The sequence below is a fragment of the Macaca fascicularis genome, chromosome 5, assembly GCF_037993035.2.
Source record: "Macaca fascicularis isolate 582-1 chromosome 5, T2T-MFA8v1.1".
NCBI lineage: Eukaryota > Metazoa > Chordata > Mammalia > Primates > Cercopithecidae > Macaca > Macaca fascicularis.
Window position 1 is genome coordinate 336230 of NC_088379.1, and position 26896 is coordinate 363125.

The following is a 26896-nucleotide window of genomic DNA, read 5'->3' on the forward strand; positions in this document are numbered from 1 at the left end:
GACAGTAAGGAAGCATCTCATAGGCCTAAACAGAAACTTGGTGAGGATAAAAGAAGAGATTTACCAGGAAGCAGGAAACTCCATAAAGACAGAGGCAGATACTTAAGACAGAGGTGGGAATTTTTTGAAAGTCTATGATAATAAAAACTGCAACATGTAAATCTCAAGGCTGTTTCCAGCTGGGCCAATCCACTCCTCCTTCAGTGTGTTATTTTCCTTTAATGAACTCCCTGCTTGCTTCATTAATTGTCTCTGGGCTGAATTGTTTCTCTCAAGAAAACAAGAAACAAGGACCTTATGTATGCTGAATTACATTAATGTAATTAATGAATGTTTGAATTCAATAGCTGCCATAATGTCCAAATTTTTTTTCAGAGAAGGTGACCAAGAACTTGGATAAAGTTAGATGACTGAAAATAAAAACTGTACCACATGAACTGCATCCTCTAAAACAAATCTCAAATACCTCAAGATTGCAATATTAATCTCAACAAAAAAAGATCATTGCAGATTTTGAATCTACACAGATCATTCTAATATTTTTCCAACACTTAACATTTACCCTCAAAAATAGAAGATTCAGCATGAAAAATAAGTTTTGCTAAGTCATAGAAAACTGTAAAATTCTTCATCTACCATTAAGTCTTACAAATTTTATTTTGAAGATATGTTTTCAGAGATTTCAAAATTCTGATGTGTTTCTTCATAAGGTGCTTACAATATGCAACCCACTTATATTTATGCTTTAATATATATTAAGGTATGTTACATTTAACACACTTTGTATTCCAATCTCATACAATTTTTCTTCAACAGAAAAACAATGCTCACTTAATCATCTTACATATGAACAGTGAATTATTCTTACTTCAATTAAGTGATCTGAATGTTGCACTGATAAGCTATAATCTCAAACACCCCAGTTAAAAACAATTTATTACATTAAAAATTCCGAACATCTCATCAGAGCCTAGAAAGTCCAAGTGAAATTACATGGCATGAAGAGAACACTGGGAAACTGTAGCCATAACACAAAGACGACGAGTGAAGCATACATAGCTGGGGATAAACACATGAAGACATCAGAAAACTAAAAATAATTAGAAAATAAAAACAGGCCAGGCACAGTGGCTGATGCCTGTAATCCCAGTACTTTTGGAGGCCGAGGTGGGTAGATCACGAGGTCAAGAGATTGAGACCATCCTGGCCAACATGGTGAAACCCTGCCTCTGCTAAAACCACAAAAATTAGCTGGGCATGGTAGTGTGCACTTGTAGTCCCAGCTACTTGGGAGGCTGAGGCAGGAGAATCGCTTGAACCCGGGAGGTGGAGATTGCAGTGAGCCAAGATTGTCCCATTGCACTTCAGCCTGGCGACCAAGTGAGACTCCGTCTCAAAAAAATATATCTATCTATCTATATGGAAAATGAAATGTTCCAATAAAATATAACTTTATGTACATTGTGAAATTACATCTAAAAAGTATTTTCTGTGCACTAATTTTTTAAAAAAAAATCTTATAATTTCTGACCAGCTCACATACTTTATGAAGTTTTAAAAAAAAAAGAATCAGAAACAAGAAAAGTATACCTCTAGCATGAGCACCACATAAAAACAGGCACTTTTCATGGGGAGATTCTCAACAATGATCCATTAGAATTTACAGTAATTACGTAAAAATAAAATATAGATTTTAATTCAGCATGTTTTAGGTTTCTAGATTTCTAGTAAATTATCCACAGTATTAATAGAAACTTCTTTGTTCCAATATTGCTATTTTCTTTGGAAAATAGGTACAAACTCTCATGCAAACACAATTGCTTGCTTCATAATTTTCTTACACCCAAGGTTTATCTTTAGAGCACAACATTTATATATTTAACTCCATGTAAATTAAAACTAGAAGTCTGTATGTTTGCAGAACATGATGCATGTTCAAAGATAAATAGGAAACATTTTTGAAAACCATTCAGGACTCAGGAATGTATGAATAATTATATTCTGATATAACTATTACAATCATAAAATGACCTGTAGTAGAAAAAATTGTACGTTTGAAAATAATTGAAGTGTAAAATTAGCTTGTAGGTAATATAAAAGATAAATGCTGGAGAAACCCCATCTCTACTAAAAATACAAAATTAGCCAGGCATGGTGGCACATGCCTGTGATCCCAGCTACTCGGGAGGCTGATTTAGGAGAATTGCTTGAACCTGGGAGGCGGAGATTGCAGTGAGCCAAGATTGCGCCATTGCACTCCGGCCTGGGCAACGAGAGTGAAACTTTGTCTCAAAAAAAAAAAAAAAAAAAAAGCTTAAGACGATGAATAACTCATTTACTCTAATATCATTATTACATATTGTATGCCTGTATCAAAATAACCCATATACACCATAAATATATACTTACACTATGTAGCCACAAAAAAATTTTAAAAATTTAAATAAGAATAAAAATGCAACATGGGAACAATATTCATTTTACTTGCTGTTTAAAGCCATTGGAAAAAGAGACAGAAATGTCATTCAGCTATGTTATCAGATAGTACATTGTTAGCATCTCTTACCTACACCTTTCAGTGAGGTGGATAGGTGAAAGTTGCTGGCATAATACATCATTCAAGGCACAATAACTTCTACACATTAACAATTTTATTTAAAAAACTAAGGCCGGGTGCGATGGCTCATGATTGCAATCCCAGCACGTTGGGAAACTGAGGTGGGTGGATCACAAGGTCAAGAGCTCAAGACCAGCCTGGTGAATATGCTGAAACCCGATCTCTACTAAAAATACAAAAATTAGCGGGGCATGGTGGTGTACACCTGTAATCCCAGCTACTCGGAAGGCTGAGGCAAGAGAATCACTTGAACCTGGGAGGTGGAGGTTGCAGTGAGCCAAGATCATGCCACTGCACTCCAACCTGGGCAATAAGTGAGACTCTGTCTCGAAAAAAAAATTAAGTTCACACATGATCTTAAAAGAGAATTTTAAAATTTACAGCATTTTATTAATTTATTACATAAATGTACAATTGGTAAAACAATTTACTACTAAAATTCAGATTGTTTCTCACTATAATGCAAAATGTTACTCTGAACACCTACCTCATGCATATCACTCTAAGTCAACCACAAAAAGCCTCACTGCTTAGATTTTCCTCAGGCATCTTTCATTTCTGTTCTTTCTCTTTCATTTTCATGTAAAAGTTCATGAATACTGCCCACCTAATGAAATTTCTAATATCTGATGCAGCAATAATTCATCACACGCTTTCACATAAATGAGAACGTTGAAATACTATAATTTTGGATTTGAATTATTTGTTTTTCAAAACAAATAATTTTTTATTTGTTTTTATTTCAAAAAATCTATACTTTTTTTCAAGTAAAAAAATACTTTGAATGAAATGTCTTCAAAAATCTACTTCTTTTCAACTTACATACGCAGATTTTTTTTTTTTTTTTTTTTTTTTAGGTAAAGTCTTCCTCTGTTGCCTAGGCTGGAGTGCAGTGGTGTAATCTCAGCTCACTGCAAGCTCTGCCTCCTGGGTTCAAGTCATTCTCCTGCCTCAGCCTCCTAAGTAGCTGGGACTACACGTGCCCGCCACCACGCCCGGCTAATTTTTGTATTTGTAGTAGAGATGGGGTTTCACTGTGTTAGCCAGGATGGTCTCGGTCTCCTGACTCGTGAACCGCCTGCCTTGGCCTCCCAAAGTGCTGGGATTACAGGCGAGAGCCACCGCGCTCGGCCCATGAAGAAAGTTTCTAACAGGTTGAACTTTGGATTTTTTCACACTTAATATTCTGATTCCTTGTAAAGTGTTAGTTCCTTAGTTCTTTCTCCAGTAAATCCTCTGATGTTTAAATAGTCTTAATTTTAGCCTAAATATTTCTCCACATTTATTGCATCTACAAATTATCTTCTAATATAAACTCTCTGGTGTTTCTTAAGCTGCAGTTTTTGAGCAGATGTTTTTCTACATTTATAAGATTTCGCTCCAATATAAATTCTCTGATGTGAACAAAGTTTGAGCAACTGCTTCTGTGTCTTCCGCTAGTAAAAAAAAAAATGTAGGCTGGGCGCGGTGGCTCAAGTCTGTAATCCCAGCACTTTGGGAGGCCGAGACGGGCGGATCACGAGGTCAGGAGATCGAGACCATCCTGGCTAACACGGTGAAACCCCGTCTCTACTAAAAATACAAAAAACTAGCCGGGTGAGGTGGCGGGCGCCTGTAGTCCCAGCTACTCAGGAGGCTGAGGCAGGAGAATGGCGCAAACCCGGGAGGCGGAGCTTGCAGTGAGCTGAGATCCGGCCACTGCACTCCAGCCCGGGCTACAGAGCAAGACTCCGTCTCAAAAAAAAAAAAAAAATGTACACAGTAAGATCCAACATACAAGTACAGGCACTACAACCCTCTTTATATTTGTATTGTCTGTCTTAAGAATACTCTTCTTCGCTTTAATGGCCTATATTTTCTAAAAGGCCTTTCAACAGAAATTATATTTATAACGCTTTTGTTAACTATAAATTCTGATGTCTGGTAAGATGTGAGTAGACATTAATGGCTTTTGTATTTTTATATTTGTACAATTACTCTCACGTGTAAATGCTATCACATGCAAAAAGATATGAACATTGGTAAAAAGTTCTGCCACATTTTTTGTATTTCTAGTTTTCTTTAGTAGTAATTACACACAGTAAGATGTGATGAGAATTTGAAGTCTGCTGGGCACAGTGGCTCATGCTTGTAATCCCAGCACTTGGTGAGGCCAAGACAGGTGGATCACAAGGTCAGGAGATCGAGACCATCCTGGCTAACATGGTGGATCCTTGTCTCTACTAAAAATACAAAAAATTAGCCTAGTGTAGTGGCGGGCACTTGTAGTCCCAGCTACTCAGGAGGCTGAGGCAGGAGAATGGCATGAACCCAGGAGGTGGAGCTTGCAGTGAGCTGAGATCATGACACTGCACTCCAGCCTGGGGGAAAGAGTGAGACTCCATCTCAAAAAAAAAAAAAAAAAAAAAAAAGCCAGGCACGGTGGCTCATGCCTGTAATCCCAGCACTTTGGGAGGCTGGGCAGGTGGATCACGAGGTCAGGAGATCGAGGCCATGCTGGCTACACAGTGAAACCCCATCTCTACTACAAATACAAAAAATTTGCCAGGCATGGTGGCGGGTGCCTGTAGTCCCACCTACTCGGGAGGCTGAGGCAGGAAAATGGCGTGAACCCGGGAGGCGGAGCTTGCAGTGAGCCGAGATTGCGCCAGGGCACTCCAGCCTGGGCAACAGAGTGAGACTCCATCTCAAAAAAAAAAAAAAAAAAAAAAAAAGAATTTGAAGTCTTTGCCACATTTTAAATTTTCATATGGCTTGTCACCAATGTCATTTATCTTATGTTTAGAACAGAGAGGTATGGTTAAAAGCTTTCCCACATTTTTCACATTTGTAGAGTTTCTCTCCATTATGAATTATCTTATGATTAGAAAGGATTGAGGAGCATTTAAAGACTGCCACATTTTTCATATTGGTAAGACATTCCTCCAGTATGAGTTCTCTTATGTTTAAGAATGCTGGAGTACAGCATAAAGGCTTTTCCACATCCTGTACATTTGTATGATTTTATCTCTAGTATTAATTCTCCTGTGTACATAAAGGTTTCCGGACTGTCTAAAGGCTTTGCCACATTCTTCACATGTGTAGGGTTTCTCTCCAGTATGAATCGTCCTATGTTTAATTAGGGTTGTGAAGCTATTAAAGGTTTTATGACATTCTAGATATTTATATGGTTTCTCGCCAGTATGAAATCTCTTATGTTTAGCAGAGTTTGATGATGACGTAATGACTTTGCCACATTCCTTACATTTGTAGGGGTTCTCTCCATTATGAATTTTATCATGTTTATTCATGGGTGAGGGCTGTTTATAGGCTTTCCCACATTCTTTGCATTTGTAGGGTTTGTCTCCCATATGAATTTTCTTATGTTCATTCAGGGTTGTGGACCATCCAAAAGCTTTGCCACATTCTTCGCATTTGTAGGGTTGCTCTCCAGCATGAATTTTCTTCTGTTGATTCAGGTATGAGGACTGTTTGAAGGTTTTCCCACATTCTTTACATTTGTAGGGTTTTACTCCAGTATGAATTCTCTTATTTTCATTCAGGATTGTGGACCATCCAAAAGCTTTGCCACATTCTTCACATTTGTAGAGTTTATTTCCAGTATAAATGTTCTTATGTTCATTCAGGTTTGTGGATCATTCAAAGGCTTTGCCACATTCTTCATATTTCTAGAGTTTCTCTCCAGTAAAAATTTTATTATGTTGATTAAGATATAAGGGCCGCTTAAAGGCTTTACCACATCCTTTACATTTGGGGGTTTTATCTCCAGTATGAATTATCTGACGTTTATTCAGGACTCTAGAACGTCTAAAGGCTTTGCCACACTCTTCGCATTTATAAAGTTTCTGTCCAGTATGAATTTTCTTATGTTTACTCAGGTATGTGGACCATCCAAAGGCTTTGCCACACTCTTCACATTTGTAAGGTTTATCTCCAGTATGAATTGTCTTATGTTTATTCAGGGCTCTGGAACATATAAAGGCTTTGCCACACTCTTCACATTTATAAGGTTTCTCTCCAGTATGAATTTTCTTATGTTTACTCAGGTATGCGGACCATCCAAAGGCTTTGCCACACTCTTCACATTTGTAAGGTTTCTCTCCAGTATGAATTATCTTATGTTTATTCAGGTCTGTGGACCATATAAAGGCTTTGCCACACTCTTCACATTTGTGGGGCTTCTCTCCAGTATGAATTCTCTTATGTTCATTCAGGGTAGTGAACCGACTAAAGGCTTTTCCACATTCTTCACATGGGTAGGGTTTCTCTCCAGTATGAATTCTGTTATGCTTATTAAGGGTTGCAGATTGTCTAAAGGCTTTGCCACACTGTTCACATTTGTAGGGCTTCTCTCCAGTATGAATTCTCTTATGTTCATTCAGAACTGAGGACCTACTAAAGGCTTTGCCACATTCTTCACATGTGTAGGGTTTCTCTCCAGTATGAATTCTCTTATGTTTAGTAAGGGTTGTGGACCTATTAAAGGCTTTGCCACATTCCTGACATTTGTAGAGTTTCTCTCTGGTATGAATTTTCTTATGTTTGGCAACGTTTGAGGATGAGGTAATGATTTTGCCACATTCTTCACATGTGAAGGGTTTCTCTTCAGCATGAATTCTCTTATGCTTAGTAAGGGTTGAGGACCTATTAAAGGCTTTGCCACATTCTTCATATTTGAAAGATTTCTCTTCAGTGTGAACTTTACATTTAGCAAAGTTTGAGAATGTGGTAAAGATGTTGCCACATTGTTCACATATGAAGGGTTTCTCTCCAGTATGAATTACCTTATATTCATTAAAGACTAAATACCATTTAAAGTCTTTGCCACATTCTTCACATGTGTAGGGTTTCTCTCCAGCATGAATTCCTTTATGCTGAGTTAGGTCTGAGAACTTCTGAGATGACTTGCCACATTCTTTAAAGTGTTTCTCTCCAGTATGTCTTGTCTTATGTTGGTTTGAATTTGAAAATTTACTAAACACTATGACATGTGCATTACACTGAAATATTTTGCCCTGGGTAGTTGACAAGCATTGACTAAATTCATTATAACCTGCTTTCTGTACCTTCTTTTTACAGCCTTTTCTTAATTGTAAATTCTCATGTCCACATTTCTCATATCTTCTCAATATAAGTTTGTGGAATGAATCTTCTATCTCCTGCACTGGCAAAAAGTCTTGGGTGAAATGAGAACACATAGCTGAAAGAAATAAAAAAAACTATCCTGCTTACTAGATTCATATGAATATACTTTTAAAATCTAATATGTAAACTTATACAAAGTACATTAGTAAGATGACATAACAAAATACCACAGGCCATAATTTCTTCACAGACATACACATGTAACAAACATATACTGATCAAAATGCCTTTTAGTGAAATCTACAAATGAGTTACATGCAATGCCTCAGGTAAGCACAATGCGAAGAGCCACATAGAACAGGAAGGAAGGTTTGTTACATTTAGCAACCACAGTTCTTCCTCCTCCCCAATATAGCACTGTGCCATTAGAAGTTAACTGTCAATTCCTGTCTTCTTACTTAGAAGAAAAATACACGTATCCTTACTTCTGGCTTTTGGGGATCTTTCAAAAACTGGTTTCTGCCTCCAATAACAAAAGAATGCTGAAAGAAATGGTGATATACTTTGGAAGGAAAGCTTGGGTCTGCTAAGACCAAATGTACATGTTTCAAGAGTAGACTGAAGTGCTAAATACAGACAACAGAGCAAGTGATTAAAGACTCTTAAGAGGAAACATGAACAAACCCTTTTAACTAAAAAATAAACACAAAATTCTAGACAAGACACATCCTTCCAACATGTATGAGAGGTTCCCATAATCTGTATCAAAGACAACTGGCTTCAGACTATGTCAGGACAAAGCAACATTATAAAGGTTGTGATAGGTTTTTGTTAATGTTCAAATAACAAGCAAATATTATAATGTATACAAAATATTAGAACATGGTCTAATTAAACAATTTAAAATTTTTCAGAAAACAACATAAAAACAAAGATGTACAAATTTTTAAAATGTAACCTGAATAATGCTGAATAAGCTAAATGGAAACATACAACAAAATGTAATCAGAAAAATGAGAACATCAATGTAAACGTTAAAAACACAAAAAACAAATCATGAAGGTGAAAAATGCAAAATAAAGACTGAGAAATTTTCAAGTTAAAAAAAAGCATGTAGAAAAGGAAGAAGCTCAACAAACTTCAACTAGGTTACACACAGATTTACAGCAAAGCACATACATAAGCAAAGTTTCAAAAATCAAACTCAAAACGGGCATCTTAGGAGCTGCAAAATAAAAGTGATGTGTCATTTATAACTGTGGTCTTCATATAACCAGCAAAACTGTCCTAAAAATGAAGAATAAAGACCTTTCAAGATAACCAAATGCTGAAAAAGTACATTAGCATAACATGTCTTACCAAAACAATGCTCAAGGAAGTATCTTCCCGTGAAAATAACATAATGCAAGAAAACCAAACATAATCATATGAAAATACATAACTTTCTGAAAAAGATACGCACATACACAAAGTTCTGTACCACTATCATATTACAGAAAACATTGTCATCTCTAAAATTGTAAAGCCGAAAGCATAAAAATGATCAAACTGTTCATCATAATCTGTTAATAATATACAACAACAATATGATTACTGACATCAATAATGAAGTTGAGGGCAGATATAATGAAGAAGAATTTTCAAATTCAACTTAAGTTTTTACCAGTTTAAAATACATTATTTTAACTTAAAGAAATTTTATGTAATTCTCAATATACCAGAAAAAAAGTATCTGTATAGATACACCAAAAAATAAGAAGTAAAGGTGTATCAATACAAAAATAAAAAAGACACTAAGGAAGACAGAAAAAGAAAATAACGGACAAAAATAAAATAATCCAGTAAAACAATAAGACGAGTAAGTCTATTTCAGCAAATTATTCAAATATTTATGAAATAAAGTTTCCATTCAAAATACATACACCAAATAAGGGGATTGATTGCCAAAATTAAAACACAAGATCCAACTTGCTTTTCCACCGGAGTCACTTGAGATGTAATGATTTTAAAAAGACTGAAAAAGGCAAAATGAAAAGATATTTCATGCAAATAACCAAATAAGAGGTCCAAATTATGTAATACAAAGTACATCTTAAGTCAAAACTGTCCTATTTCATAAAATATACTTTAAAAAGTCCTAAGAAAGAAGGACATTAAACAATAATAAAATAATAAAAAGGTTCATTGACTGGGAACTAACGACAAATATGTGTACACATGTTAATATGTGTGTGTGTCTCTCCCACACTGAGTTCCAAATATACAAAGTCAATACTGACAGAATTAAAGCAAGACAAAGAAAGCAATATAATTATAGTAGGATATTTAAATACCCCAGTTTCTGTAAGGAATAATGGAATGAGATAAAATATTCATAAGGAAACAGGAGACTTGAAAGCAGTATCAAACAATTATGCCTAACAGAACTGTAGAGAACACGGCTCAGCAACAACTAAATACACACCCTTCTGAATAGCTCATAGAATATTCTCCTTGATAGACTGCATGTCAGGGCACAAAAAATTGAAATTTTACAGATTATTTTTAATGACCAAACTGGAATGAGAGTAGAAATAAAGAAAAGTAAACAATTTACATATTTATAGAATTTAAACAACACACACTTAAGCATGCTCTTGTTCAAAGTTTGAAATAATGAGGTCACCAGGCACGGTGGCTCAAGCCTATAATCCCAGCACTTTGGGAGGTCAAGACAGGCAGATCACGAGGTCAGGCGATCGAGACCATCCTGGCTAAGGCGGAGAAACCCCATCTCTACTGAAAAAATACAAAAAACTAGCTGGGCGAGGTGGCGGGCACCTATAGTCCCAGCTACTAGGGAGGCTGAGGCAGGAGAATGGCGTAAACCCAGGAGGCGGAGCTTGCAGTGAGCTGAGATCCGGCCACTGCACTCCAGCCTGGGCGACAGAGCGAGACTCCGTCTCAAAAAAAAAAAAAAAAAAAAAAAAAGAAATAATGAGGTCTAGACTGCTCAATATAATCTACATATTAAATGCAATCCCTGGCAAATTTGTAATTAAATTCTTATAGTAATAGAAACGGCAACCCCCACATTATATGGAATTAAGAAACAGTGAAGTACCCAACAATCTTCAAAAACAGAAGCAATCTCAGAGGCTTCACAGCTCCTGATTTCAAAACACATGCAAATCTAAAGAATTAAAACAATTTAGGATGGGTATAAAGCTGAACAGCTAGATCAACTAAATAAAATCTGGCAAAAAATATGAACTCTCACACATGGTCACATGAAGAGTAATTTAGACACTCATAATTATTGCAGTATTGTTCCTGAAAGCAAATAAAAGCAATGCAGATTTCTCACTAAATTGATAAATATAATTTCAATTATTAAAATAATATTACTCAGTTTGTAAAAAGCAAAAAATATTCAAACAAGTACAATAAAGATAAATCTTGATGACATTATATAATAAAAAGTCACGAAGAGACAAATTGAATCAACTTACATGAGATATCTAAAGCAGTTGGACTTTAAAAATAAAAAATAGAATTGTTTGTATAAAGGGCAAGAAAATAGAAAAAGTACATAGTTAAGATATACTGAGTGTTAGCTTTGCAAGATAAACATTCTAAAAATATAGTGCATAAAACTGTTAATAAAATGTGACTAAGATGAATATTTAAAAATATATAAAATTTTAAATGTTATACATTTTTGAAAACAAAAACATCTAAAAGAGATAGAGGTATGAGTTTTGGAAATTATCTTCAAATCACAAAAGTGTTTCTCACACACACACAAATATAGATTTACAAATAAATAGAGGGTAAAATTAGGAGAATTTCAATGACTACTCACATAAGCAGGGTAAAACCACCATTGTTACACACAAACAAAATAAGTATACAACTTAAAAACAATATAGACATACACCTGGTACCACATCACTGTATCCAAAATATTCCAAAAATATTCAAGGCAGGACTTCAAATACATATTTACACATGCATGGTAATTATTATTTATAGAAGACAATTCCTGGAAGCAACACAAATGTCCCTTTAGAGATCAATATCAGTTTTAAATGTGACATATACATACAATATTTATTTTAAAACAGATATTCTGACACATCTTTGTGGAGGAAAAGTTAAATATTAAATTTGAACTCAACTGAACATGACATAAACAATGGTCACCAAATCCCAGAATGGGTTATGTGAGCCCCTTGAGATGTTCATCTAGCACTGTTTCAAAGAAATTTCTACTTCAATCTATTCCTTTGTGTTAGTTATTGAAAAACAACAGACATCGCAAAAACAAATTGACCTTTTTGTGTTCCTTGAGTCCAGTCATAAAGGGCCCTGACTGGGCCTCGTGCCAAACAACTCATTACAAAAAGAGCTAGGGTCCCAGACCACACTGAAGCAAATGAGACCTCTCTCCATCTGTGCACGGATGGGTGGCGAACTCTGGAGCCCAAGCTGTTGCTTCCTGGTCTGGTGGTGAATCTTCCATAGTCTGAGTATGGTGCCTGACTCTGGAGCCCAGGCTATTGCTTCCTGGTCTAGTGGTGAATCCTCCATAGTCTGGTGAATGTAAATATATGTATCTCCTTTTTCTTCTCCCCTTCCCATTGCAATTTGTTTATTATATCATTTGCTTATATATCTTCATTGCCATTTACATGGGATAAAGGCTGTTTACCCTTAAAGGTACTGTGTGTGTGTGTGTCTTTTCTTCTCCCCTCACGCATTTCCCACGCAGGACAATCTTACAAAAACAAAGCCTAAGAACATTATCTGAAGTAAAATGAGATAGTGAAAAAAAACAGACATGGGGGCCTGGCACAGAGGCTCACACCTGTAATCCCAGCATTTTGGGAGGCCGAGGAGGGTGGATCACGAGGTCAGAAGATCGAGACCATCCTGGCTAACATGGTGAAACCTTGTCTCTACTAAAGATACAAAAAAAAAAAAAATTAGCAGGGCATGGTGGCAGGTGCCTGTAGTCCCAGCTACTAGGGAGGCTGAGGCAGGAGAATGGCATGAACCCAGGAGGCGGAGCTTTCAGTGAGCCGAGATCACCCCACTGCACTCAAGCCTGGGCAACACAGCGAGATTCCATCTCAAAAAACAAAAAACATTATATAATTACACCAATAAGAATATAAAAATCAGTCAAAATTATAGAAATAGTAAAATGGTGTTCATCAGGAGCTGAAGAGGAAAAAATGGCAGTTTATTGTCTATAGGGTATTAAACTTTACTTTGATAAAATTAATCTAGAGATCCATTTCAAAATAATGTAAATGTACTTAACTCCACTAGACTGTACACTTGAAAACCTTTAAGCAATGTTATGTTTTTAATCACAACTAAATATTTATATCTACCTAAAAAGGTTTTATTTTTGAAAAATCACCTTCAAATAAAAAGTGTTTCTCTCACAGAATAACATATAATCAAACAATAAATAGGTGGTAATTTTTTTACTGTTTCCTTGACTACTCACCTATAAAAGAAAACAGTGATGACCACCAAAAAAAAAATTTATAAACCAGGTAGAAGCATTATTTACACAGGCAAACACCACATAGATAACTTTTATAGGCTATAGAAATGTCTGAATTATACATATATTTTAAATTGCTCCAAGCGAAACCCAATGATTTTTATTTGAATTAACCACCACATGGTCATAAAAGGTACAGAGTTGAAAATTACTATAGAAATTTGAAGATTAAAAACAAAAAAAGGAAATAATTGAGGAGAACCTACATGAAAAAAGACTCCCCAGTAAAATAGTTTGAATAAAAAATTCTGACCTATAAAATACAGAATATAATATAGATGTAGCATAAAAACAATCCTTTAAACAACTACAGTTTTCAACTGTGACTATGTACTTATGAAGATCCAGCATTTTGAATCTTTGACATGCAATGTACAGCAGTTTAAAAAAAAAAATGGATGGTCGCAGTGGCTCACACCTGTAATCCCAGCACTTTGGAAGGCTGAGGCAGGTGGATCATGAGGTCAGGAGTTAAAGACCAGCCTGACCATCTCTACTAAAAATACAAAACAAAAAAATTAGTCGGTGTGGTAGCGCATGCCTGTAATCCCATCTACTCGGGAGGCTGAGGCAGGAGAATTGTTTGAACTCAGGAGGCAGAGGTTGCAGTGAACTAAGATGGCGCCATTGTACTCCAGCCTGGGCAACAATAGTAAAAAATCCTGCCAAAAGAAAAAAAGCAGCAGCAGTTATGTCCTGAAAAAGGAAATTTATAGGAGCTTTGGAATCCATGTCAAGGGCTGTATTGAAAAGGCATGCCCTTGCTTGAGTGGCATGCTTGCCCATCACGGTCCCAGCTACAGAAAAAATATGTCCAATTTTCATTGTAGACTTAGCTGTAGACCATTTGGTTTTGTTCCTGCCCCTAGCACCATCTGTGAAGACACCTAGGAGAATTTATAATGTCCTATGCCTCAGGTGAAAGGCCTTTAGAAGCTGGTTTTATCTGTGATCTGTGAATTAGCCCCAAATCCACCCTTTGCACATGTCAGTCATGGTGTGGAAGAAATCCTGCCCAGACACTCACAGACAGAAACATCCATTTGTGCCCCTGGATGTAGGCTTGCCAATAATTATTTGACAGTGGATCTTCACGTGGCACTATAACCTGGCTCCAAGTCCATGCAACCAAGTCCAGAAGAAGTTTTTCCTAACCTGGGACCTGCCAAAAAGCACATGTATATGTGCTCCTTTAGGCATGCTGGCTGACTTCATTCCCACTGTGAATTGTGAAGCAGTCCTATAACCAAGCTCTGGTGTCTGTCATCTAGAGTCTGGAAGAAGTCCTACCCACCTAGAAATCCAGAGGGAGAAATGCCATGAACCCAGAAACAGACCTGAAGACTTTGGTCTCAGTTATGTATCCTGAAGCAGCCCTATGAATCAGTTTCCCACCCTCTCAGATGTGGTCAAGGGTCAGTAATGCTCATCTAGGAACCTGTCCATCGGCTCAGAGCATTTCCAAACACCTCGCAAGGGCGACACAGCAGGAGCCACACCTGCTCACATTGATTGTATCAGCACCTTAATCTGCAGATATAACTGGAGGGATTTTTCCCTCAGTGCCAGTCATATTGATCAACATCTTGAAGAAAGTTCAGTCTACTCAAAAAACAGAATCCAGAACTGTCTGATGCCCTGATGACAGGTGTGCAAGCAGGAATTTCACTGCAAACCCAGTAGTAGTTATGTGACTGGATTCCAAAGCACTTTATTGCAATCTCAGTGGAAATCTCATCAGCCCAGAAATCCAATAAGAGAAGATATTTACCTCCTCAAACTAGTCTATAATGACTGAAACAGGTATTTACTCCTTCAGATGCAAGAACATCAAAACAAGGCTTCACAAATTATGAAGGATCAGGCAAACATAACAGCATGAAAGGAAACTAAAAATGCTCCAGGAACCACTAACAATAAAACACAGAACTAAAAAATGGCCAGCAGAGAATTTAAAATAATTTTCTTTAAAAATCTCGATAAGATGCAAAAGTACACAGATTACTAAATTTTTTGCAACAACGCATGGAGAAAACCAATTATAATAAAGAAAACCATTAAAAAATAACCAAGAAGATATGCTGGAGCTGCACTACACAATAGTAGAACTAAAATATTTAACAGAAAGCTTTAACAGGAGACTCGGTTATACAGGGGGAAAAAATCAGCAAACTTAAAAGTCATTTGAAAGTTCCTGTGGCCGGGCGCGGTGGCTCAAGCCTGTAATCCCAGCACTTTGGGAGGCCGAGACGGGCGGATCACGAGGTCAGGAGATAGAGACCATCCTGGCTAACACGGTGAAACCCCGTCTCTACTAAAAAATACAAAAACCTAGCCGGGCGAGGTGGCGGGCGCCTGTAGCCCCAGCTACTCGGGAGGCTGAGGCAGGAGAATGGCGTAAACCCGGGAGGCGGAGCTTGTAGTGAGCCGAGATCTGGCCACTGCACTCCAGCCTGGGCGACAGAGCGAGACTCCGTCTCAAAAAAAAAAAAAAAAGAAAGAAAGAAAGTTCCTAATTAGAATTAAAAAAAACACACACACAAAGTGAATAAAGCATAGAGCTTCAATAATTTGTTAATGATATATAATATAAAAAGATGTAAAGTGTGACATAAACAGTGTGTTAAAGGTAGTAAACTGTTTACTATTTTTATACCTAGAAGTTAACTTTTGCTTGAGGCCAGGAGTTCAAAACCAGCCTGGTCAATATAGCAGGACCCTGTCTCTAAAATAAATACCTGAATAAAATAAAATAAAATAAAGATTTCAGAAAGCTATTTATTCTTTTTGAAAAAATAAGTATTTGGGCCTGATAATGCATGCCTGTAAACCTAGCACTTTGGGAAGCCAAGGCAGGTAGATTTCTTGAGCCCAGAAATTCAAGACCAACCTGAGCAACATGGCAAAACCCTGTCTCTACAAAAAATACCAAAAAAATTAGCTGGACATGGTGGCATGTGCTTGTAATCCCAGCTACTTGGGAGGCTGAGATGGGAAAATTGTTTGATATTGGGGAGTTTGAGGCTGCACTGAGCTGTGACTCCACCGCTGCACAACATCCTGAGAAGCAAAGTAAGATCCTATGTGGGTAAAGAAGAAGTTAGATTGTTACCTTAAGCTAGACTTTTTAAACTATGAGATATTTTATGTCTCTTGGAAATTATGAAAAAAAAAATGTTGAAGATACACACACAAAAGAAACCAAAGCATATAACAAGAAAAACGAAACAAACTCAATACCATACAAGGAAGGTTAGCATGAAAGAACTGAAAAACAGAAACTACTAAATGGTCAGAAAACAATGAACAAAATGATAGTAATAAGTTCTTATCAATCAGTAATTCCTTTAAATATAAAAAAATTTAGTTATGCAATAAAATCACACTGCTATGGTTTGAGTTTCCCCTCCAAAATTCATGTTAAAATGTAACTGCCATTGTGAGAAAATTAATAAGTGAGGCCTTTAAGAAGTTATAAGGTCATGAGAGGATCAGTATCATTATTCCATGAGTGGGTTAGTCATCATGAGTGGGTCTATCATAAAAGTGAGCTCTGGTGTACACCTTCCATCAGAATCAACACTTTGGTCACGTTGTGATGTGGAAATATGATTGTCATCAGATGGGAATGATATGCTCTTGGACTTCTCAGCATCCGAGATTGTGAGGTAAGTAAACTTCTATTCTTTATAAATTACCGATTGTAGGATATTCTGTTATTAATGCAAAAAATAAACTAAAACACTCATGAAATGTCTGAATAGATTTAAAAAATCAACAACATGCTGCGCACAAGCGACTTACTTTAGATGTAAGGAAATACATAGGTTAGTGGTTCAAGGATGAAAAAAAATTCCATGCCAGTAATAACTAAAACAGTGTAGGAAAGGCTATATTTACATCAGACAAAATAGACTTCTAAAAACAACTGCCACAAAAAAAACTTCATGATATAGTCATAAGAGGCTAATCTGTCAGAAGAATGTAACAATTAAAAATATATATGTACCCAATATTGAAGCACATAAATATATAAACATATATTAAAAGAACTGGAGAAACAGAAAAACATAGTATGAGGGGACTATATTGCCCTACTTAATACATCATTCAGACAGAAAGTTAGTAAGAAAACAATTACTTGCATAGCACTATAAAACAACTGCACCAAAAAGACATATATAGAACATTTCATCCAAAAGAATAATTTATATTCTTCTCAAACACACATGGAACATTCTCTAGGATACATCCTAAATCTGGCCCACAACAAAGACATACAAGTCTTTTTATTTTTTCAGAGACTGAAATCATATCAAGTTATTTGTGTTTTTTTAGTTTTTTTGAGACAGAGTCTTGCTCTGTTGCCCAGGCTGGAGTGCAGTGGCATGATCTCGACTCACTGCAAGCTCCACCTCCCAGGTTCATGCCATTCTCCTGCCTTAGCCTCCTGAGTAGCTGGGACTACAGGCACCCGCCACCACACCCGGCTAATTTTTTGGTATTTTTAGTAGAGACAGGGTTTCACCTTGTTAGCCAGGCTGGTCTTGATCTCCTAACCTCGTGATCCACCCATCTCAGCCTCCTAAAGTGCTGGGATTACAGGTGTGAGCCACCAAGCCCAGCTTGAAATCATATCAAGTTTTTAAAACTACAGTTTTATAAATGAGAAACCAATAGGAGAGTGAACATTGAAAATCTTACAAATATGTATATATTAGACAACATGTTTCTGAACAACCAATGGGTCAAAGAAGAAAAAGAAAAGAAAAATCAAAAAGTATCTTGAAACAAATGAAAATAGAAACAGGACATATCAAAAGAATGTAAAAACAGCAATTCTAAGAAAGAATTTTATAGTAATATATTTTTATATGAAACAAGATCTCAAACACTGTAACTTTAATTCTTAAATAACTTGAAAAAGAATAATCTCAATGTCAGGATAATAAAGAAAATAATAAAAAATAGAATAGAAACAAATTAGAGACATAGAAGACAACAAAGGCTGGGCACAGTGGCTCATGCCTGTAATCCCAGCTCTTTGGGAGGCTGAGGTGGGCGGATCACAAGATCAGGCAATTGAGACCTGCCTGGCCAACAGGGTGAAACCTTGTCTCTACTAAAAATACAAAAATTCACCGGGCGTTGTGGTGGGCACCTGTAATCCCAGCTACTCAGGAGGCTGAGCCAGAAGAATCGCTTGAACCCAGGAGGCAGAGGTTGTGGTGAGCCAAGATCGTACCACTGCACTCCAGCCTGGGTCACAGAGTGAGACTCTGTCTCAAAAAAAAAAAAAAAAAAAAAAAAGAAGAAGAAGAAGAAACAAACAAAAAACATCAAAAAAGATAAAAGGCAGAGAAATAATTTACATATAAAAGTTTTATAAGTCAAATATTTTAAGAAAAGGAAGGAGTAAATACGTTTCCTTTTTTCCAGCTGGAGGATTAAGTCTGTTTTTCTGTTTTACATTTATATTTGCAATAACCACATCCAACAATTTTGCCTTGAACTCACGGACATCTGATTTCCAACAGGGCCTGGATTTAGGCACCTGCAGGGTGACCTGGGGCATACTGTGTTCACAGGAAAGAGTGTTTGTGAGGGAAAAAATGCAGAATAAGAAAAGATGTTATCAAGAACCCATGAGTGAGGGTCAGTGCACAGTTGGAGAAAGGACTGGTTACTGCTATAGATACTGGACCCGGCAGGGCAGCTCTGACTTATAAATGTGTGCATGCAGGGAGATAAGATGGTCAGGTGATCCAGAAGCCTAGGCTACTGGAGGAAACAGGTTACTGGTGCAGATTCAAGATCTGAGAGGCAGAAAGAACCCGAGTCTTCTGGGCACTTACTTATGTTTCCTATTATTGGAAAACTCTAGAAGCAGAGGTGCTCTCAGCACAATTTCTGAGAATGAAGCTTTGTCATGAGAGAAGTGTGGCCACATCATTGCCTAGCGTGCATGTGTGTAAATGTGCAGAAATCACTTTATAGCAAAAGGGGTGAGAACTCTTTCCCTTTAAGTCCTCAGTCCCCTCTCACCCCTGGAGGATACCTAGAATCACAAGACGATTCACAGTGTGACAGCTTCTGTGCAAAATTTTAAACTCTCCATTCTCCAACAGACCCACAGTCTCCCTCCAACTAAGGCTGCTGTGATATCTTTATGTATTTTTGAGACAATGTCTCACTTTGTCACCCAGGATAGAGTACAGTGGCACAATCTCAGCTCATGCCAGACTTGACCTCCCAGGGTTCAGGCGATCCTCCTGCCTCAGCCTCCAAGTAGCTGGAACTACAGGTGCATGCCACCATGCCCGGCTAATGTTTTTCTATTTTTTGGTAGAGATGGGATTTCACCATATTGCTTAGGCATGGTGCAACCAGGAGGAACTCCCAATTCTATGCTTCTTCCTCTGTGTGAAGATGAGTTTTGTCTCCCCTGACAAAGACTGCTGAAGGTGGTATACTTTAAATTACAAAGAAGCAATCCTAAAATTGTAACAGAATTAAAGAGACCAGAAGTGCTCAACAATTGTCAAAAAGAGACACATCAGAAGCATCATACATCATGACTTTAAAAACTTATTATGAAGCTATAGTTAATGAAATAGTTTAGAACTAGATTCAAAAAAGACAATGCCAGTGAACAGAATAGAGCATGTAAATAATCCCTTTCGTGTACTATCAAAGGAAGAGTAACTTACACATCCATATTCGTTGTAGTATTATCTACAAAAGTGAAAAAAAACTTTTCTTAATAAATAAATGACAATTTTGAATATACAAATAATTATTATTCAGCTTCTTAAAAGCAGAAGTTTTTCTATATCCACAATAAGGATACATTTTTAAGACTTTATTTATGTGGAGGAAGCCAGGAACAAGAAGACAAGTACTATGTAATTCCACTTACGTAAGATATCTAAAGTAGTTAAACGCTTAGAAACAGACTAAACTGTGACAGGGGTTAAGTGGAGAAGAAAATGAGTAGTTGTTTAATGGACAACCTGCTAGAATGCAAAACAACTTTTTTTTTAACTTTATTTTAGGATGGGGGTACATGTGCAGGTTTGTTATACAGGTAAACTTGGGTCATGAAGGTTTGTTGTACAGATTATTTGTCATCAAGGTATTAAGCCTGGTATGCATTAAAGATTGAATTATACAATACATCCTTTCAGACCACATGGAATAAAACTAGAAATCGGCAGGGCTCGGTGGCTCACGCCTGTAATCCCAGCACTTTGGGAGGCCAAGGCGGGTGAATCACCAGGTCAGGAGATCAAGACCATCCCGGCTAACACGGTGAAACCCTGCTTCTACTAAAAATACAAAAAAAATTAGCCAGGTGTGGTGGCAGATGCCTGTAGTCCCAGCTACTCCCAGCCAAGATGCTGCCACTGCACTCCAGCCTGGGCGACAGAGCAAGACTCTGTCTCAAAACAAAGCAAAACAAAAACTAGAAATCAAAAGCAGAAGCAAAATTGCCAAATCCAAAAATATATGAAACTTAACTTTTTTTTTTTTTTTTTTTTGAGATGGACTTTTGCTCTTGTTGCCCAGGCTGGAATGCAATGGAGTGATCTTGGCTCACTGCAACCTCCACCCCACAGGTTGAGGTGATTCTCCTGCCTCAGCCTCCTGAGTGGCTGGGATTAGAGGCGTGTGCCAACACGTCCAGCTAATTTTTGTATTTGTAGTAGAGACGGGGTTTCGCCATGTTGGCCGGGGTAGTCTCGAACTCCTGACCTCTGGTGATCCACCCGCCTCAGCCTCCCAAAGTGCTAGGATTACAGGTGTGAGCCACCATGCCTGGCCAACACACTCTTGAACATACTCTTCTTTATGTCAGGAGATTTAATATTGTTAAATGACAACACTACCCAGTGATATTCAAATTCAATGTAATCCTGATGAAAACACAAATACTTTTTGAAAACTATATATATATATATTTTAAGACAGAGTCTCCCTCTGTCACCCCAGGCTGGAGTGCAGTGGTGAAATCTTGGCTCACTGCAAGTTCACGCCATTCTCCTGCCTCAGCCTCCTGAGTAGCTGGGACTACAGACATCTGCCACCACACACGGCTAATTTTTTTGTATTTTCAGTAGAGACAGGGTTTCACCGTGTTAGCCAGGATGGTCTCGATCTGACCTCATGATCTGCCCACCTCGGCCTTCCAAAGTGCTGGAATTACAGACATGAGTCAAAAACAAACCATCATGTATATGCTCAAATGATCCTCAACAAGGTTGCTATAACCATACAATAAGAAAAAGACAGTCTCTTCAATAAATGGTGTTGAAATACTCTGTATCCACATGGAAAAAATTGAGGTTGGATCCTTCCCCTGAACCATGTACAAAAACTCTTTAGTGAGTTAAATATTGAAATGTAAGAATTATAACTCTACAATTTTTAGAAGAAAATACAGGAATAACTTACCTATAACATCAAACACATGAGCAACAAATTTAAAACCACAGAAAAATGAGACTATATTAAATTTATCTCCACACATTAACATAAACACTTAGTAAGAGTCCCATGTAAGAAGCACAAAAGCAAAAAATTAAAAATTATGTATTTGACAAAAGTTAACATTTCAGAATAAACAATTCCAAAAAATCAGCAAAGAATAAGTAACATGATTAACAAATAGACAACAAATTAAAATGTTCCTCCAAAGATTAAATACATATAACAATTATTGAGAAAATTTCTAATTTTTAGAATAATGTAAGGCAAAAACACAATAGGTTATTATTGTTCATTAATTAGGATGGCCAATATCAAGCAAAAAAAAAAATGTTGTAATTAATGTAGAGAAACAAACTCTTGTGCACTGCTGGTGGGGAAAAAAGTGATGCAACCACCTGAAAAAAATGTATGGAGGTTCCTCCAAAAACTAAAAATGAAGTTATTATATGAGCCAGTAATTCTACTCCTGAGCACCTATTCAAAATATCCAAAGTATATTTGAAAGAAATATTTGTACATCCATATTATTGCAACAATATTCACTGTATTAGTTTATCCTCGTATTGCTATAAATACCTGACACTGGAAAACTTATTTTTAAAAAGAAGTTTAATTGGCTCACGGATCTGCAGGCTGTACAGGAGGCATAGCAGCTTCTGTTTCTCAGGAGGCCCCAAAAAGCTTCCAATCATGGTAGGAAGCAAAACAAGAGTGAGTCATCTAACACAGTAGGAGCAGAAGCAAGAGAGAGTGTGGAAGAAGGTGCTTTTAGAAAATGAGATCTCTTTAGTTATTAAAAGAAAACTGCAGAACTCTTCATTGGTTTTCCTTTACCCAATGATTTCTGTGAAGTGAGACTTGTGTAGTGGGAAGAAGGAATTAGACACTCTACCTGCCACCCTATATGTGTGTGCACTTGCACACATGCTGTCTACATGTAATCTACTCCCTTTACTTTCCTTTGAAACTGGTAAGGTTAAAATAGGGCAGAAATCCTACATGTTGCAATGATAGCTTTTTGGAAAATTTAAGAAATCAAACTTTGCAGGCTCTCCATCTTGATTTATGCTTGAGTTGTTATGTGCCATATTTGCTTTGATTACCAGAAGTTTTACTAAAATGCTGAAGAAATAATTCACTTTCATCTGCTTTCTAGATTCTGTGCATCTCAGTTCATAAAGCTAAGCTTGTTGATAGCATAGTTTTCTAAATGCTGCAAAGCCATTACCACTACAAAGAAGTTTGAATGAGGGATTTTTTTCTTTGTTAAAATAGTTCATGATTCTGTAGAAATTTCACTTTTAGATTGAACTGCAATGGATAAGCTATCAAAAATAAAAAGAAAATGATATCTCAGGAGTAATCATTCACTATGGCAAAGACAGTACCAAAGTGGATGGTGCTAAACGATTCATGAGAAGCCAACCCTAAAATCCAATCACCTCCCATCAGGCCCCACCTATATTAGGGCTTACAACTTGATGTGAGATTTGAATGGGGATACAGATCCAAACCACATTATTTACAAAAGCCAAAACATGAAAAAACTCAAACATCCTTCAACAGCTGAATAATTTAAAAAGATGTGGTTTACACATACAATAAAAAATTATTTACACACAAATGAAAATATCTTGTCAGATACTACAATATGGATAAATCTTAAAGCCATTATTTTAAGTGAAATAAAACACTAACGAAGTGACAGTTTATGAGGTTCCACTTATATAAGATATTTTATGTAGTAAACTCCTAGAAAACGTAAGTAGCAAATTGCTTGCCTATAGTTAGGGTTGTGAAACCCCAGTGGAGTCAAAGATCAAGGGGGTTTATTAGGAAAAAGCAGGCCCTCACCAGGTGGCCAACTCAAGAGCCCATAGACATGGCTACAGACAAGGAAATGATGCACGGAGCTTGGTCTTACTGAAGATTCCAAAGCAGTTCTGTAACCTCTCTCAAATTCAGTCTCAGCTATAGTCCAGAAGTGGTCCTTCCCATCAAGAGACCTGCAGGAAGACACAGCCAGCCATGGCCCTGGAGGCAGGCCTGCAGATCCTGGCCTCAGCTGTGGTCCCTGAAGCAGCCCTGTGACTCAGTTCTAGCCATATGTAGTCACAGTCTGTGGCCACTCGTACACACTCAGAGGCCCACAGAGAGACCCGTAAAAACTGTTCCCAGGTAGTCAGCAAAAGCCAAACCCATTCATACACCTGGTATTTGGGCCATAATATGCAGACAAACTTCAAAACCCTAGCCTACTGCCTGCCATATAGATTAATGTCCTCAAGGAAACCTAATCTTTCCAGGGCCCAGAAAGAATCCATAACTGTCCAAATCTCTGGCAACACAACCATCAAACGCAGAACGCACAACAGACCCAGCATCACCCTTGTGACCCAGCTACAACCCTTCTCTGCAAACCCAGAGATAATCTCATCAGCCTGGGGACCCAACAAAAGGAGATGTTTACCTGCCAAAAAAATAGATCATAGAAACTGTAAATCATTGTTAAATCCTTAAAATATACAGACACAGGGTTGCTTCAGGGACCACAGCTGAGGCCCAGATCTACAAGCATGCTTCCAGGACCACAGCTTCTATCTTAACATATTACCAAAAGTTTGTATCAGAACAATTAGGCAAGGAAAAGGGGAACAAGGCTCTCCTGCTTTCAAAAGAAGTAAAAATGTTACTGTTTGTAGATAATATAATCATGCATATACTTGAAATCCTAGACTAGAATAACAAAAACTGTATAAAGGCATTCATAAAGGTACAAGGATATATAATCAACATACAAATATTTGTGGAGTTTTTTGGTTTGTGTTTACGAGGCAGGGTCTTACTACAAGGCCCAGGCTCATCTCAAACTCCAGTGCTCAAGTGATCCACATGCCTTGGCCTCTGTAAGTGCTGGAATTACAAAAATGAACAATATACCTGGCCCAACATACAAATATTTGTTTCATGTCCATAAAGGAACAAAATTTCCAAAAAAAGAAAAAATTCAATTTGCAATACTATAAAAAGAAATTAATTCAAAATAAATTTAACCAGTGAAAAAATTTATATACTAAATACAAGATATAAAATCTAGTTTATAACAATAAATTTAGACACTAAATACAATAATGACAAAACTGAAGCAGACACAAATAAATAAAAACATATTCCATTAGGATAACAGATACTGTCAAAGTATATTATCGAAAGTGATTTGTAGATTCAAATAGATCCCTACCAAATTTTAGTGGCCTTTTTCACAGTAATAGTAAACACAATTGTAAAATTTAAGTGTAACCTTAAACAACTGTAAATAACCTGAGCCATCTTGAGAAAGAACAAAGCTAGGGTCATCATACCTTCTAATTTTAAACTTTATTTAAAGCTTATAGTAAGCAAAAAAGTATGGTATGTGCATAAATACAGATATAAAAACCAAGGGAACAGAATAGACAGCCCAGAAACAAATCCATGCATACAAGGTCAACTAATTTTGGCAAGGGAACCAAGAATATACGATGCAGAAATTATAGTCTTGTCAATATATGGTGCCAGAAAAACTGGATATCCACAAGCAAAAGAATAAAAGTAGATCATTTTCTTACACCATACCCCAAAATTAACTCAAAATGAAACATTTAAATGTAAGATAAAAAACCTGGCTGGGCGCGGTGGCTCAAGCCTGTAATCCCAGCACTTTGGGAGGCCGAGGCGGGTGGATCACAAGGTCAGGAGATCGAGACCACAGTGAAACCCCGTCTCTACTAAAAAATACAAAAAATTAGCCGGGCGCGGTGGCGGGCGCCTGTAGTCCCAGCTACTCAGGAGGCTGAGGCAGGAGAATGGCGTGAACCCAGGAGGCGGAGCTTGCAGTGAGCCGAGATCGCGCCACTGCACTCCAGCCTGGGCAACAGCGTGAGACTCCGTCTCAAAAAAAAAAAAAAAAAAAAAAAAAAAAACCTTAGAACTCCTGAAGAACATATATGGAAAAGCCCTGTTGATACTGGCTTTGGCAATAACTTTTTTGATATGCCGTCAAAAGCACAGCAACAAAAGAAAACACAAGTGGGACTGTATCAAAGTAAACTGCTTCTGCACAGTAAAGAAAAAGAAAACAAAATTTCTAAAAACCCTACAGGATATAAATATTTGCAAGCGATATATCTGATAAAAAATTTGGGAGGCCAAGGCAGGCAGATCACCTGAGGTCAGGAGTTTGAGACCAGCCTGACCAACATGAAGAAACCCCATCTCTATTAAAAATACAAAATTAGCCAGGCATTGTGAGGCATGCCTGTAATCTCAGCTATCTGGGAGGCTGAGGCAGAAAAATCACTTGATCCCAGGAGGCGGAGGTTGCAGTGAGCTGAGATCGCACCACTGCACTCCAGCCTGGGAAACAAGAGCGAAACTCCGTCTTTAAAAAAAAGTTAATATCCATATCCAAAATGTATAAGAAACTTTTACAATTCAAAGCAAAACAATAATGATGATGATAAGCCATTCAAAAATAGGCAAAAGGTTAGATTTTTTTCCCCCAAAGAAGACATACATACAAGGTAAGTGCTATATGCTGTTGGTGAGATATAAATTGATAACGTCATCATAAAAAACAGCACAAAGGACGGGCATAGTGGCTCACATCTGTAATCCCAGCACTTCGGGAGGCTGAGATGGGCGGATCACGAGGTCAGGAGATCGAGACCGTCCTGGCTAATATGGTGAAACCCCGTCTCTACCAAAAAAAAAAAAAATTAGATGGCCGTGGTGGTGGGCGCCTGTAGCCCCAGCTACTTGGGAGGCTGAGGCAGGAGAACGGCGTGAACCCAGGAGGCAGAGGTTGCAGTAAGCCAAGATCACCCCACTGCACTCCAGCCTGGGCAACAGAGCAAGACTCCGACTCAAAAAAAAAAAAAAAAAAAAAAACAGTAAAAAGTAAAAATGGAAATATCATATAATCCAGCAATACCACTTCTGGGTATACTACCAAAGGAAATTAGCACCTTGAAGAAATATCTTCAGCCCCATGTTCATTGTAGCATATTTACAATAGCCAAAATATGGGGGGGGGTGTATATACACACACACACATATATGTATACACACATACAGTAGAATACTATTCAGCCATAAAAGAAAAG

The 26896-nt window shown here is 37.3% G+C and overlaps 1 protein-coding gene across 1 annotated transcript in view; it reads right to left on the minus strand.

Annotated features, from left to right (window-relative positions):
- Positions 1–633: 633 nt before the first annotated feature.
- Positions 634–26896, minus strand: part of ZNF732 (zinc finger protein 732) — a 36707-nt gene continuing 10444 nt past the window's right edge. The window contains 2 exon segments of the mRNA XM_045391959.2: positions 634–5621; positions 5623–7817. Of these exon segments, the coding sequence (XP_045247894.2) occupies positions 5502–5621; positions 5623–7817 (2315 nt within the window). The 3' untranslated portion in view covers positions 634–5501.